The sequence below is a fragment of the Oxyura jamaicensis genome, chromosome 5 (assembly GCF_011077185.1).
Source record: "Oxyura jamaicensis isolate SHBP4307 breed ruddy duck chromosome 5, BPBGC_Ojam_1.0, whole genome shotgun sequence".
NCBI classification, from domain to species: domain Eukaryota; kingdom Metazoa; phylum Chordata; class Aves; order Anseriformes; family Anatidae; genus Oxyura; species Oxyura jamaicensis.
In genome coordinates this window covers 47,118,270-47,134,646 of record NC_048897.1, presented here as the reverse complement: position 1 = coordinate 47,134,646, position 16,377 = coordinate 47,118,270, and the positions used below count along the sequence as shown (strand labels likewise).

Genomic DNA, 16,377 nt, shown 5'->3' with positions numbered 1-16,377 from the left:
TGTCATCTTAAGACATCTTTTTTTTGAGAGTTAGGCCATTAAGAAAAGTAGTACATGAGGTAAAAATACACACATGCAAACTATGCAAGTAGGAATCCACAGCTCACTCTGCAAATAAGGTCATCTGAATATTTTTAAATAAGTTACCTTTCTTTTTCTTTTCCTGTTGACATTTTTATATTATCATCCTGAGTGTCAAATCTCTTTTGGCAAAAGTTGTTTTTGTAAGCTTTTGCTGTCCTTAACTGAAAGACTCCATCTCATGCATTTTTTTCAAAACACTTTTTTTTCCCCCAAGAGTTCATTCAGGCCTCAGATAAAAGCAACAGAAGAAACAAACAAGGCACAGAATTTTAAGTAGCCTAGAAAAGCCCCGTTTCTCAGTTAATTGTATAATCTCCGTTTTGATTGTATAATACTGCAACTGTCTGTTGGAACATTCTAGGAAAGGAATGATAATGAAAGATTAAAATATATATATATATATTTCTTTTATCTTTTTCTATTTCAGATATAAAAGCCTCCAAATGCAAAGTTTTCCCTCTTTTCCAAGTCACTTTTAAAGAGAAATGTCTGTCCTTTATTCTTACAATCAAAAGATGTTAACTTCAGGTAGTTTAACCACTCGAGGTAACTAGCTCTACCCTGAATAAGAAAGGAAGCAGAAAAAAAAAGTAGAAGACTTCACTCATTAGGCTGTGAAAGGAAACAAAAAGAAAAACCTTACCCTCATGTAAATTTTGTACTATGTATGGTTTATTTTCCCCTCCTAGAATTCTAGAGAAGCTACCCTAAAGCTTCTGAGTTTCTCAAACAGACCTGCCTATATATTTCCATCCTCACAGTTTTATGCTCTAGGTGGAAGCTGTGATGCCTGGACTTCTCCCTTCTCAAAATCCCCAAAATCCCTTTGTGAACTAATTGCGTCACAGAGTAGCATGATGTAATGGAGTAGGACTGAATGCTTTCTCATTAAACTCTTTGTAACACGAACTTTATTTTCCCAAACCTATGCATTCTAAGCAATAAAATAACAATCTAAGTGAAAGCACTCCAAACACGTTTTTTAAGTCCTAAATTCTCATTGGGACTGCTGCTGCATTAGCACTGAACCGTTTCCTTGCTGTACGGGCACCACATGCGGCAGACTGTGCTAGGTCCCGCAGCAGTAACAGAAATAATGCCTTACTGCAGGACACGAATGTGCTGCCTCTCCACCAACCCAACCTAGCACCACCATCTTGATCTTTTTATCATTGTTTTCTTGAGTCATGGGCCTGTTCTCTGACGTTGTGCTAGGTATCAAACTGATAAGACAAACTGATGAGTTCTGTAACTTATTTGGGTCCTAACAAGTCTGCTTCAGCAATGATACTCAACTGCTTTTCCCATCTCCATTGTGAGAAAATCATTGAAAGCCGACTCTCTCAGGCAAGGCCCTAAAATGTGTGCACTTGCCTGCAGAGTAACATTAAGTGTTGGCTATGTAAACAGTACAGATGGCGAATTGTACGGAGTGGAGCAGCCTGCCTGACAGGAAACCGCACCTTCATTAGCCCCGGTGGGACTACTCAAAGTACACCCCTTGGAGGCAACTGTTAGGAACTTGTCTCTATTGCTCATGGCAACTCCTGTGAGCCAAAACCCCATCTTCTCCTTCATCCACTTTCTACGCTATCTAGCCAGCAGAGCTTCGTGACTTTACGTTGGACGAGTTGAAAACATGAAAAAAAAGGCCCGTTCCCCGCCGGGAAACGCCGCCGAGAGGAGGCAGGGACCGGCAGCGGCGCCTCTGAGGCGTTCCGGCGGCCATTTCGCGGCGCAGCCCGGCTCCCTCCGGTAGCGGGAAGAGCCGAGGCGGCAACGCGGGAAGCACCCCCCGGCCATCGCAGGGGGACCGGGGCACCCAGAGGAGCCTGCGGGCTCCCCGCTCCTCCTCCTCCGTGGCGGGGCGGTGGCAGCGCTTGCGCGCTGGGGGGCTGGCGGCGGCGGCCGCAAGTTTGGGGCCACGTGGGGCAAGGAGTAGGGCTCCGCTAGGGACAGCCCGTCCCACAGACGGTTCCCGAGCCCCGCCGAGCTCTGCTTGCTGCCTCCTCGGCCTCGCCATGGCCCCCGCCGAGATCCTCAGCGGCAAGGCGGTCTCCGCGTATGTACCCGCCCGGCCCGCCATGCCCCCTGGGGACGCTTCCTCATGGAGGGAGGGAAGCAAGGAGGGAGCAGGCGGGCAGCCCCCGCTGCGGGTCCGTGGGGGTTTCTGCCCCCCGAGCTAGCTGTGACCTGGGAGGAAAGCCGTGAGGTTGTGTGGGGTTGGGGTTTGGAGGGTGCCCGGGGGGTCCAGCCCCGGGCAAAGGGCTGCGGTGGTCTTTGCTGGCAGGGTGAGGTGGTTTTAAGACACCTCGAAGCTTTTTTACTACGTGGGATTAATTCAAGCTGGCTTCTTCCTGTGTGGAAACGGTGCACTGTTAAACGAGAGTAGCACTGAGGGCCTCGGGAAGAACTGGAAGTGTCGTCCCAGCAGTGCTGCTGCCCAGAGGCTCAGCCTGCCCCCCGGCTCTGTGGTCCCGGGGAGCTCAGCGTCTGCCCTGAGATAAGGCCCAGGCAGACACGGAGGTGAAACTGCTCGACGGCTTCTGGTCTGCTGTGAATTTACATGCTGCTGCCAGGATGCTTTTATGAGTGGGACTTGGGAACTTGTGCTTCAGTTTCTGTTCTCGTACTGTGCAAGCATTGGTTCCCCCTTTTTAAAGCAGGATAAATCAACCTGTATATTGGACAACACCAGGATGTGTGTTAGCACGTGTCCTGCAAACACTGTTTGAAAGATTTGTCAGACCCTAAAGGCTTCCTTCTGCTTTCAGTTTTCACCCAGCTGGTAAGCCCTGGGTGTTGTGTCTTAGCGTGCCTATTTTTCCAACTGCTACTTTACAGTACGCTGCTATACTTACACTGTAATACTTGCACATTCCTACACATGCACTAGGGCAACGCAGTGTTTAGCAAAGAGTAACACTCGTTGTGGTATTCCATGTTAATGTTAGTTAGGTTCATTAGGTACGTTCTCTCTGTAACCCAGGAATTTGGATAGAAGGTGTAAATTTGATTTGGTCTAAAATAATCTCTGGAAAGTCGAAGGACCTCATCCTAGGTATTGCTGAATGCGGCCCATCTACATCCAACAGACAGTGCAGCATTTCTGAAAAGTAGGCCTACTTTGTCTTGAATCTAAATATCCATGACAAAAGGCTGCTGGTGTATTTTTAATCAGTAACTTGGGGGCCAATTATTAGGATGATAACTTGTGAATTTCAGTCCCTCAGCCTTGTGTACTTCGCTATATCTTATGCTTTTGTCAGTGTTGAACCCCGTGTGTTCTCCGTGACATCTGTGTGGTGCTGGTAGGGGTCTGGTATGGACCTAGGGGTCTGCCCACTTCAGATTTCCTTTCTGATGTGATTATGTCCAACATAGCAAAACTGTAGTGTGGTCTATAGGGATGGGTCTTACAGATTTTTGCTTTTTCCTAGTGGAGTACTTAAGAAGGTATGAGGAAATGGGCCATCCACCTGCAGGTATCTGTCTCTTTCTTCCAGACCCTCTGGATAAGTGCTGATCCAGAGGATTCTCGGTGTCCAGAACCCACCCCCAGGCCAAAAGTCTGTCAGTAGAAGAAGCAAGTGATAAGCGTGTGCTTCTTCTAAGAATTTTCAACTGAATTGTCTGCTGTAGAAAGGGACTGTTTCTAGCTTTACATCACCTGCAAAGTCTTTTCAGTTACTGTACATTTTTTTATTACTTTACACTTTAACCAAGAAGACTGATTGTAAGTTAGTCAGTTATTAACAAAGGAGGTGAATGAATCAAGTAGTGTATCAACTAGGTAATTCTGGGTTTGCATGTGTGTTTTAAATAAAAACTTTCAAAGTGTTATGAACTTTTTTCTCCTGCCACCAACCACCCCTTTCCTAGAGAGAGATGAAGAAAATAACTGTTTTAGTCATGTCAGTTACTTAAAAAGAAAAAAGATCAGGTAAGTAGTGACATCCTTATTTTAGTGAAACATGTTGGCAGGGGTGGGGAGAGAATACGCAGAGCAGCGGGCATCACAGTGTGTGTAGGATTTTGGTGTTCTAGTTAGTACTTCTCTGAATAAGACAGCTTTCAGTAGAAGCAAACACTTATGCCTGGACAGTTTATGAAAGATATTGAATGTTGGATGGGTTGTGCATGAACCTGAGTTCAAGAGTTATCTCTTGGTGGTTTTCCTCAACTTCTCTGGGTGTTTTCGCAGCAACTGAGCCTTAGATTTTTGCTACAACTTAGATTTGCCCCATGAGCAAATAAGTTGCAAAAGATGAGTTATTGTGTAACAGTACAGTAAACAAATGATTAGTAAGAGGTGGAGAAACAGTGCTTTCAGTATGCAGAATGTGGAGGGCTGGAAGGAATCAAAATACGATATGCTCAACCTGTTTTCAGTTAATATTATTTCTTTGCAATAAAAATACTGTTTCTGTATCTGAAACAGATACTCAGAGGAAAACATTGTAGTGGCCCTTCCTTACAGCTTATTTCTGCTGCAGTGAGCAGTGTGTTCAGCTGTGCCACCTGAAGTAGGTTTAGAAAATGGCCCATATACTTGGAAACCCCTGACTTGGCTTGAACTGATTACTAGCACCAGGAACACACCAGCATCGCTGGTCTGGATTAGCAGCTGATGTGTTGTGCTGGCAGGGAGAACTCTGAGCATCCCTCCCAGTCCCTAGGGTTAGGGCAGGTAGTGCTTTGAGCTAAAGTAGCGATAAAAGTGTGTGGCATTTATGTATATAAAGGAATGGATATAGCAATGATCAGGCTAAACTTAACTGGGGTAAGCAGTGCAGTAATAAGACAACACTTCAGCTTTTTCACACTTGGTCTAATAGGGCTTTTTGAAGTTCCTTTAGAAACTACAGCTAAATCTAGTCCAAACTGGAAGAAAAAAAGAATCACCCATGAGACCTTGTTAACCAGATCCTACCCAGAAGGTTTCAGGCTTGCACTAGAGATACTGCACTGTGGATGCACTAAATTAAAGTGAACTGTGTGGTCCAGTACAGCTCCGTACCACCGAGCAGCCCCAAATATGAGCAAGAACCCTTTGTGTTAGGTGCTGTACAGACAGTGAAGGAATGGGACCCTCCTCTGAAGAGGCTGCAGGCGAGAACACGTCTGGTAGGCAGCAGGGCGCCAGTGCTCTGATCTGTGCACATCAGCGCCAGGTGGCATGGAAAGAGTCCTGAGGGCAGCACATGTAGGGGCTGCCACTTCAGAGCCTGTGAAAGGGAAAAAAACTTTATCATCACTCTTTGAGAAGAAAGGCCATTGTAGATATTGCCTAGAATATTGTCTGAAGACCTTGCAGCTCCACAAATGTGGTTTGAGTCCTTATCGATTGGAGGATGGCCTTATGGCCATATCTAAGGGTGGCCTTCCTTGCATGAATTTTCTGGACATGATGAAAAGCCTGTAAAAAAGCAAAAGCGTGTCCATATATTTATCTGGCCTGAGGAGTGCTCATGCAAGCTGACAAAACCAAAGAGTGGTGGTTTAAAAAACAAACAAACAAACAAACAAACAAAAAACCTCAGGAGTGTGAAAGTGGTAGAAAGAAGCAGACAGTTCTAGGAGATGGCAACAGTGTGCCAGGATCATGCAGCATGGGGCAGGAGACTTGTGAACTGATGCCAGATCTGTTGTCTCAGTAGTGTCTTCCTCAAATGGAGCCATCTGTTGAGTTACCAACAGTGTTCAGATAGACCTTCCTAGGGCGTTTCCCATCTGGTACCACTGCACTGGGACAGCCAACTTGTGAGACCCCCCAGGAGAGGCTCTTCTGTCTTGCTTCTTTGAGGTTCCAGGAGGTTATTTTGTGGCATGCTCGCTTGCAGCCTCCTCACAGTATTTGAAGATGAAGCAGCTGACCTGCTGCTTAGCGCATGGTGCTGTTGTTGTTCAGGGAAGGGGAAGGTTGTTGTTTCTGCAGTTGTTGGGTGTTTGGGTGTTTTTGTTTTTGTTTTTGTTTTTATGGGGACAGAAGAAGGTGAGTAGTGGCAGTGCTCTAAGCCATAAGGAAGAATGGCTGTAGGGACAACAGCCCTGGCCAAGATGCTGTGGGACCCGGGGAGATCATCAGCCTTACACAACCGTTTCTGGACGGCTGCAGCAAGAGCAGTTTGGATGCACATTTCTGAAACCTTTGGGGAATCTGTGACCCAGGCAGTGAAGCCAAACCTTTCTCTTTGGGGCAGGCCCCTTCTCGAGCATCATTGTCTCTGAAGGAGGTATTGCCTGGGTTGTGTGTTTGGCAGTGTTCACATAGACCCTGGGCCCTCTTATCCACAGAAGGGATGGGAATACAGCCTGATGTTGTCTTCAGCTCGGTGCTGTGTACGCTCGCAGCGCAGCCACGCCAGCCATTACGTGTACAGATCCCATACGTGTGGGGGGGTGGGCTGCCTGAGGAGGTGCTGGCATGGGAGCTGGGCTTCTCTCATCTTTGTGTGGGGTGGTTTGTCCTTCGCTGTTCTGGGAATTTCGCTTTGTAAATTTAAATTCTGCCCGCTGCTGCAGTCTAGAGGAAGAAAGGCTAACAGCTTCTCTCATCTCTGGGGCTGGCTTTGTCATTGTACGCCCAGAGCCACGTGCTGTCCTTAACCTGGCTGGACCCTGGACCCTTGTTTGCAGTGTGTTTGTTCATGGAAGAACATGCTGCACTCAAGGGGTCTTAGTGCCAGAGGGAAGGCTCTGGGAGAAACAGCCACGTACAGCTGCCAATTTGTCTGAAAACTTGAAAGTGTTTTCATACTAGTAATAAAAATGTTGTTAATTTATCAGTATGAACTTTTAATCTTTGTGAACGCCTGAAGTCCACAATAGAATTTGGCAAACTGTGTCACACAATGGCTGCAGACTCGCAAAGACTGTTTTGTAACATATTTTGTGAGTGCACGTGTTAAAATTGTGGGTTTTGTTTTCTTTTTTTAAGCTTAAATTTCTCTTTACCCTTTCACCTGTGGCTCTTCTAGTAACTGGAGAGCACTGGTAGTTAACACTAGGTGGCTGTCTAACAAGTGATTCCTTGAATCAAGGCTCCTAAAGCAAGTCAATATTGGCAGCACCTCTTTGTGCATTTTACTTCTCTTCTGTAGCTGACGGGGAAATGAGCTAGTGCCTAATTACAGAAAATTACAGCAATACAATATCTGAGCAGTCGTGGCTGCTAGGTGTAAAAGCGTGCCTTAGCCCTACTTCACAGATAGAGGGAAATTAGACCCTCAGGTGGGACTGCTTTGGGACTGCTTCTCTTCTACCGGAAGAGACTGAATTCAGAATGAATCCCAGATCTGAGACCTTCTCCAGATGACTGTCCCTTATGAGAGCATTACTGCCTCATGAATTATGACCCTTCTTGTGTTTGTTTGCATTTCCTTTTGTTTGCAGGCCACAAACCAGTGCTGTGTCTTCCTTCCAGTGCTTTGTGTAGGTTGCAGCAGAGGCTCTTTTCAGAAAAAGCTCCTTCAAAGAGATGGCCTGCAGCACCCACTTAGCAGTGGGTTTCAGACACTCTTTGCAATCCCCACGCTGCTGTTAAGGGCTCCGCGTGAATTCAGACCCTATTGTGTCAGCAGGTGTAGAGTTCGTGCCTTCCCTAGGGAACTTACAGCTGAAGTGAGGTGCTGCCACCCAGCAGATGGATTTTTGTTGCTTCAGCATGAAGAATTGCTGGGACAAGCCCGGTGAGTTCAGAAAACAGTGTCATAGCAAGCCAGCCGTAGCGTCAAATCTTTTGCAGAGGTGATAACTAAAGGGAAGGTAGGAATCACTATTTCTGAGGGACGACTGAAAACAACTTATTTTACCAGAGCTTGTTAAAAGCCTTCAAACAGCTTGGCCAGGTGCAAACACCTATACATACTCTGAACCTGCTTCTTGGTTGTAGCAGAGCTGGACATGGCATTTGTGGTGCGGCAGGAGAGGAGCTTGATTTGGGACACAGCAGGAGGTTGGGTGATTCCCTGCGGTGGGACTTGGCCTCGGGGCTGCTTCTGGCTGCGCCAGCTGCAGCTGTCCCCTGGGAATGGTGCTGATGGGCTCCAGCACAGCAACGTGCTGCTCCTGTTTCCCTGTCTTCTTGTCTCTGGTGTTTCTGATTTGGAGCTTGGTTGCAGTAGAGAGTTGGTTTCGCTTGCTACCTGTCATCCTGCAATTTAGGGGCTATGTGGCTGGAACTGCAGCCTCCCAGGCATCATCTACTCACTCTGTCCCAGGTTTTTGCTGTTGGCATTTTTAACAAACCTGCACCACCATCACCTCTTCCACGCCACCTTACCTGATGAAGGCTCATGCATGTGGGACCAGACAGTGACTGAGAAATTAGAGTGCAAGGAGGCAGGGAGGGTGGTGATAGTGGCTTTTGAGCTGCTGAAGCTGATTTCTTGATAGTGAGTACCTGTTACCTCTAAAACATTGTATAGTGAACTGGGTTTGAGTTGACATCGGAGCTAGATAAACTAATCCTCTCATGCTCCCATCTCAAAGTTGTGTTTTAATAATTATATCCTTAAACTTCTCTTTGCTGAAGAGGTAACCTGAGCTGTCTTCCAGGACTTAGTTTTCCTTGCTGCTTCATTTCTCTTTCTCCCCCATTCTCTTGCTCGCAAAATGTTTGCCTTGTTGGAAGCCCCAGCCTGAGGGCACTTTCCCATGTGCCTGTGGGCAAGCACAGGAGCAGAGGAGAAGCAGGAGGGTGAGCGTAGGACCGTAGTGTATCCAGCCCTGCCTTAAGCAGGGAAACGAATAGTATTGACCAACTGTAGCAGAGGTGTAGCTTCGGGGATACCCTGCTTGGCTCTTTTGCAGTCTTACCACTGTAGTTCTGTCATCCTTTGCCAAGACACCATGTGTGACGACGTTGACTGGTGCCTGTGCGATACAGACAGACTTGGTATGGCATGTATGGAAAGGGGATTTGCTTTTGATTAGGGAGCTGGAAATCCTAGGAATTTCCATGCCATGTTTTGTACTACGTTTTCCCTTGTGTCCTGTGAGACTGCTGTGTGGAGAGGGTGGTAAAAAAGCACAGCGTGGGCTTCAAAAATCAGGGGGAGGAGGGAGTGCAGGGGGAGGCTGCATGAAACATCCAAAATGTCTTACTGACTTGGATATCAGTCTTATTTGGAGATTGTTGGGACTGATGTACTCAAGGCCTAAATTTGTGTTTGCTGGTCTGCTCATCCCCTTGTCTTGCATTTCAACCCCTTGTCTTAGAGTTATATGAGAATTCAGACCTATGGTTAACTTCTATCTTGTGTGTTTTTTTCTTCCCTCCTCAGACAAGTGAGAGAGAGATTAAAGAAGCAAGTTGCTGAGATGAAAGAAAAATTTCCAGGCTTCACACCAGGACTTGCAATTTTGCAGGTATTGTTTTCTCTAATGACAACTATGGAAAATCTGTGGTGCTTTGCAATGATAAGTGGACAGCTGATGAGCATCACCAAAACTGCTTTGCAAAATGGAAACCTTTTGTATGGAACAGAAGTGCAGATCTCCATGTGGGATGTTAATACTGTTCTGTGGTGTCTTTTCCCCAGTTACTGGGGCCCAGAAAAATTGGTTTTGTTTTTGTTTCCTATTTCAGACCCTTGCCATTCTGTGTGTTGTATTTATGAAATAGGCTTCTTGCCTATTAACAGGAAGCAATGCTAGTAGACTTTCCAAGTCTTTAGATTTGTCAGAGCCCCAAAGTGTGTTAGCTCTCAGAGATGTGTTTATACCAGAAATCTTTGAGATGGGGGCTTTATTAAAAGATTTGGTCTGCTGTTACGTGAGAACATGAAGACAGAAGGAAACAAAACAAAATTCCTGTCCTAGAAGACCTCGAGTGCAGAGGATGGAACAAAATCCGATTGCTGAATTTGGTATCTGTCAAAAGTTTGAGTAGGTGCTAGGGTCTACCTAGAAATGCTTGTGGATGGACAAAGCACTAATCAATGCAGGTTTGGGACCAGTGTTTGGTAGAATTAAGTGATTTTTTTTTTTCTTGGCAGATGTAAGAAATGGAAACTCTTCGCTTAGATCTGAAAGTGATGAGCAGTAGCAATTGTCATGAAACAGGATACAACTTGGTGGCTACAAAGAAATGATGGATGAAAAATGTCTGTTTAGAGAAGGGGCTTCTCTCCTTGTTTAGTATTTTGGGCTCCTAAAGAGCTGTATCTGGTTTTCAGTGCTAAAACAACTTTAGTACACAAAGAACATGTTCATCTTTAATGGCAGGATCAAATTTGTTCATGTCTTTTCTTTCTGGTTTTGTTTTCCATTAGCTTTAAGAAAATCAGCTTTACAGAAGACTTGTCTTCAGTTCTTTATAACGAAAGGGGAAGGTCCTTTATTTAAAATTTAGTGAGAGATGATTTGATGGAAGTTTTTGAAATGCTGACCTTGTAAACTATCTTCAGAAATTGCTGCCCTGTAGTATTACTGGAATTCTTGGTTGGCCTGTGTTTTCTTCAATCCTAAATTGTCTCAGTTGTAAGTCCATTACAGCTTGTTTGCTTGTTGACTCTCTGAGATTTCTGTAAGTTACCAAAAAGGGTGAGGTTAAAGAAGCTCATCTGCAAATACAGATATTCTCAACTGTCTGTTTTTCAGTTAAGTCAGGGCAATTAGCTATTTCTGATAAACTGCACCAGATGCAGTATGGATGCTTTTCTTGGGAGGCATCTGGTAACCTTTGAGCTGGAAGAATAATTCAGTTAAACTTTTATTTTTGTCCCATAGTCAAAAATGTCCTCTTCCGCACACTGTATGTGGTCTTTTTGCTAACATCTCCCTTTCTTCTCTTCTGTCTGTGTGAGACATAACTTCTCGTAAATTCAGCAGACTCTGCAGGGGAGACAGCCACTTTGTATAAGCCCAGGGAAGAGAAAACAATGCATGCTGGGTGACTGGGCGATACAGTCACCCCTGCATCTTGTGGTCAGTGTGAAAACCAGCAATAGCTCCCACGTTTCAGGTAGAACTGGGTTTCAAGAGTTCACTTATCGTTTTTTTTCCTATTTGCCCCTCATATTCTTATGGTTGCAAGGATCTTTAGCAAAACATACTGGACGATGCAAGCAGTGGCACTGTAGTCACCCAGTACTGCCAAAAACGATGGGTATTTGTTCTACTTACTGCTTTCTCCATGTGCATCACTTTGTTCTTGTTTTGTTGTTTGTTTTTGTTTGACAGGAAAATTCCCAAGGTACAAAACCTGCAGTGGAAGAAATCTCTCCATAAAGGCATGCATTTGAATAAAATTAGGCATGCATGTGAATAAAATTATTCTCAAAGAGGCCCAACTTTTCTGAAAGCCTCAATCAGATAATTGGATGTTATCAGCACCTGCTGATCATGTTAATTAACTTTCTCAGATGAGATGGCAGGCAATATTTTCTGCTTTGGAGAGCACTGTGTTTCTAAGGGTTTTCCAAGAGATGTAAATGGTATTTACGTAGAAGATCAGACAACCTCCCTTTAGCTGCCTCTTACTTGAAAGAACACTTGGTTAGCTTCAGCTGCCTACAGCCTGTATCAGGGTGTTTTGTAGTTATTCAAGAATACCTCTCTCCCCTTGGTATAGCTCTAGGAAGCTAAGGGTTAAGCCCTTCTCAGTCTGTTACTGGGTCCCTACTCTGCAGGGTGACTCAACTGTCTTTTTGACTTTAGGTTGGAAATCGGGACGATTCGAACCTCTACATTAATATGAAGTTGAAAGCTGCTGCTGAGGTAATGCCCAAACTGTTTTTTTTGTTTGTTTTTTTTTTTCAATATCGGATTCCTACAATAGATCCAATCTGACCATGAAATTACAGATGGAAGTCGAATAGCTACGTTTTGCCTGTACTGGAGAAACCAGTGCTAGCCTGAATTCCTTGTTACACGGAAGTAATAGAGATGTGTAATCTGACAGCTGAGTAGAATACCCTGTAGCAATATTGTGGGGCGGTGCTACCTTTTGTGAAATGAGCTAGATTACATGTGTCTGGTGTTCTGTCTTTACTGACGTGTGGCCATGTGCTTACCTCAGTGTCTTGTAAGGCAACTGCAGGCACACGTGGACATCTGTCACCAAGCGGTACATGACATGCTACAGCAAGGCTGGGAATGTTATGCGTCCCTGTTCTCCTGGGTGACAGTGGGCATCTTTGCTGGCATTTCACAGCAGTGTGCTGTCAAGCCAAGATGATGTTGTTCATGTCAAAAGGTGAACAGGACAGCTGAAATATGGATCAGTCTAAATGGGCAAAGCGCTAATCTTTCATCTTCTCTTTCATTGGTATTTCCAAATAAAAGGAGATAAGACCTGGAAAGTGTGACACGATATAGATGAGGGTGAGCTGGATTGAGAGAACAGCCAGATCGCGCTCTGGTGTCATTTCAGAAATCAGATAATTTCTGGGTATTCTCATTTGCAGATTGGGATCAGTGCCAATCACATAAAACTGCCAAACACAGCAACAGAAGCTGAGGTAAGTAGTATAAAAAAATCATATAATTTTGAGATTGAGCTAAAGGGATGAAATTGTCTTTGCTATCGTGACTTATAAAAAAGACTGCTTTTCTGTAGCTACTAACTCATGAAAAAAAGAACTGGAAACTGGAATCTGCTGAGATTTTTTTTATTTTAATAATAAAACTAAAACAATACTGCATGCAATTTAGAAATTTAGCAGGTGTTTCTCAAAATAAAAACTGTGAGTCATTTATAGTCCTGTATGGAAAAACAAAGTATGTTGTTTGTGTCTTTTAATCTAGATCAGGTTGTGTTTTTTTCCTTGCATGAGGCTTGCTTCAGTTTATCAGCCATTAGGTTTTTGATTTTTCCTTGTTGTAGGTCCTCAAGTGCATCGCCTCTTTGAATGGAGACCCTGCAATTCATGGCTTTATAGTGCAGCTGCCACTTGATTCTGATAAACCCATCAATACAGAAAAAATAACCAATGCTGTTGCACCTGAGAAGGATGTAGATGGGTAAGCTGACATCACCCCTGGAGAACATGACAGCTACTCCAGAATTAAACCTCTTTCTTTTGACTGGTGATTATGAATCTGAGAATCTTACTTGGCCTTTATTCTTTCAATATACAGCTTGAGTAGCATCAATGCTGGGAAACTCTCCAGAGGAGACCTTGGAGACTGCTTTATTCCCTGTACACCAAAGGGATGCATGGAACTCATCAGTCAGACAGGTAAGGGGGTTTCCATTATTCATTAGTGCACTAGTCTTCAATGAGAGGAGAAACTGTGCATGCTGTGAGGCTGTCTCACACTGAAACTTCTGTTGTGTTGCCATGTTTCATCTCTGACTCCTCAGATTGAAGAAGAGCTAGTTTTAAAGCAATTCATCTTTCCTCCCTCCCTTCCAACTCTCCAGTTCCCTACCATAAATGACCCAAAAGAAAAATAGCATCCTGAACTAGTGTCAACTTAAACTGACCAAAAGACTCCAGAGTGGTTTGAATGAGTTTGTGTTTGGATGCACAATGACCTGATTTTATTTTCTTCTAACTTCCTGTGGTGCAGGCATCCAGGTTGCAGGGAAAAGAGCTGTAGTGATTGGTCGCAGTAAGATTGTCGGTGCTCCTATGCATGACCTGCTGCTCTGGAATCATGCAACAGTAACCACTTGCCATTCAAAGACCTCAACACTGGCTGAGGAGGTAAGGAAAGGATGGATGCATGAGGTTGTAGTTATCTGCTGCAAGTCAGTGCTACCAGCTGCACACTTCTGCCTGATGTTGTATAAATCAGCAGGTCTGGGTTGTTCCATCTGAAATAGTTTCCCAGTCCTGTTCATTGGGTGATTGCATTAATTCTTCTGCTGGTATAAGGCTCTTAATTAGAGGGTTATGATTAAAACAAAAAAATATTTATTTTGTTTTGTTTGGGTGAGTACTGAGAGTTTTATCTTCCCCACCTGCTCTCCAAGTAGTGGCCTGCAAGACAACGTAAGTTTTTGTTTTATCCCAAAAAGGCCCAGTGGTCTTTTATTGTAATGGCTGGGAAATGCTAGACCATTTTTTTTTCTCCAGGTTTTTGTTCCAGTCTATTTTCTATGACTGGGAGCTGGTACCATTTTTTTCTTTAGCAGTGAGAGTGACAGGAATAGTGTGTTGCTGTGCTGCCACCTACTTGAATTTTGTTGAGCAATCAACACTGCCAGGCTCCGTAGGCAAGTATCAAAGCTGGAAAGGGGGTAGGTGTATTTGAGTGGAACTCAAATGCAAGATCAGAAACACTGCAATGCCTCATGAAGTTGCTGTTCAATATGACTGTCATTAGTTTGATTAAGAACTGAAGTGCTAATTCTTAATGAAATCGTAAAAATAGCTTATCACCCTTTAAGATGAAAAGAAAAAATTCCAAGGGACAGCAGCTCCCTAAGCTGACGTGAATGAAGCAGTGCAAGACGTGACAAGAACTTCAGTCCAAGTTTCTAGTAGCAGATTTGTGACCAGATCTATGAAGCTTGTTGAGTACTGCCTGAACAAATACTAGTGCTGAATTATAATCAACTTCCCCCCAAGTGGCTTGTTATACGGGCCTGGACATAAAAACCACAAGACAGTGCTGCCACAAATGAATTGCAGCTTACTGTCGTGCGTAGGGGTTGTTCTTGGCAGCTGTCTGATGGGTGTTGGGTGTATTTCTAGTAGTGAGAAGAGCAGCTCAATATGCAGGGAAGTTTGGAGGGAGGGAGATAAGAGTATGCAGAAGGTTTTTCATCTAAAAGTAGTGTATATGATCCACTTGGGAATCATGGAGAAGAGTTCAGTGGAGGTTGTGAAGTGTTGACTAGCAACAGTTCAGGGTAGGAGTGTGAAAATAGGCTGTAATTTCTGGCTGTGGAAACTTGTCCTTGCCAAGGAACCGTTAGATACCTGTCGTCACTAATGATGCCCTCACATTCCTCCAGTGGCAATGGGTGAGCACACAATTTCACTGTAATTGGAGCTGATTTAAGTTGCTGTTGAAGCAGCTCTGCCTTTTTCTACTGCTGGTGTGATGTGATGTTGTTTGTTTGGATTTTTTTTATAGGTTGGTAAAGCTGATATCCTGGTGGTTGCAGCTGGTAAAGCTGAAATGGTAAAAGGTGAATGGATCAAACCTGGTGCGATCGTAATAGACTGTGGAATTAACCATGTGCCAGGTGCGTGGGTAATGTATGAAGACTGGGGATTTATTTGTATATGTTGCTATGTAAGTACATGGATACAGTTTCCTTGGTGTTTCTAGTCCATATGGACTTCTTTCTCTTTGAAGTCTATCTTAGGTAATGATGGCAACCCCTCAAGATGCCAGAACAAAATGAGGGTTGCTCTGAAGTACTGCCCTGAAGCAGATCAGTGGCGGTTTTGTTTCTTCCATCAATGAGGCTGATTATCTGTAGAGAAAAGAGGAGGCCTATGCAGTGTTACAACTCAATATCCATGTAATTTGCCACAACTACACAGTGAAATCCCGCTGCTGTTGTCACTCCTGTGTGGAGCTTTGCTGTCATTAGTTTGCAGTTAGGTCTCATTAAGCTGTTCTGTTTGAAATACATAAATGGCAAGCAATCTCTTAAAGTAGCTGTGGATTTGTTGAATCACAACATCTAACTTTTTAGGCTTCTTGTCTTGAAACAAAGCAGTTTCTGCAAGAGTATTGGTGACAGTGGCTCTGGCACAGAACAAAGTGTTTGAACGTAATGGATTTTGAGGTAGGGTTTCAAGTAGCTGAGGAACAGGCAGTGTGGCAATTTCTGTTTTCACCTCGTTTTAAAAATCCAAATTGCAGATATTCAATGATATGGAAAATTAGTCACCATCCAACTATCTCTGTGCTACACCCACAAGGTTTTTAAACCGTAATTTTCATAATTAATCAGTCACTTTGTTGCCATTATTTAAAGGAACGTAAAGAAATTTCTGCTCAACAATCTTGTTCCTCAAAGATGACGTTGAGTTGCATTTAAAAACATTAATCTGCAGTCTAATTAAAATTAAAAAACTCTGTGCTGTTGCTGTTTGTTTGATGAAGTATTTGTACCAAACTACCCAAACTTAGGCAACTTGCCAAAAAAACACAGGGTCACTGCTGATATGCATGAAGCAGAGCAGTGTGGACTCTCCCCCACTACCATGTGACAAATAAAGGCTCAGTGGACGGTGCTTGAGAGAGTACCATGGAAATTGTCACATTTCAGAATGATGCATACCACAGACTTCTCTGTGGTTTTCTGAAGCTGCTGAGTTTTTTTTCTATCTCCTCCTTCCTTTCTGGTAGGTTGTGAAAAAAAATTTCAGATGAATC

General features: G+C 44.0%; 1 protein-coding gene across 1 annotated transcript in view; it reads left to right on the top strand.

Moving 5' to 3' along the window:
* Positions 1-1,858: 1,858 nt before the first annotated feature.
* MTHFD1 (methylenetetrahydrofolate dehydrogenase, cyclohydrolase and formyltetrahydrofolate synthetase 1) overlaps positions 1,859-16,377 on the top strand; it is a 40,612-nt gene continuing 26,093 nt past the window's right edge. Inside the window, exons 1-8 of the mRNA XM_035327457.1 lie at positions 1,859-2,146; positions 9,372-9,456; positions 11,749-11,808; positions 12,498-12,551; positions 12,917-13,053; positions 13,171-13,271; positions 13,606-13,742; positions 15,121-15,232. Coding sequence (XP_035183348.1) covers positions 2,106-2,146; positions 9,372-9,456; positions 11,749-11,808; positions 12,498-12,551; positions 12,917-13,053; positions 13,171-13,271; positions 13,606-13,742; positions 15,121-15,232 — 727 coding nt within the window. The 5' untranslated portion in view covers positions 1,859-2,105. The remainder of the gene's footprint in view (positions 2,147-9,371; positions 9,457-11,748; positions 11,809-12,497; positions 12,552-12,916; positions 13,054-13,170; positions 13,272-13,605; positions 13,743-15,120; positions 15,233-16,377) is intronic.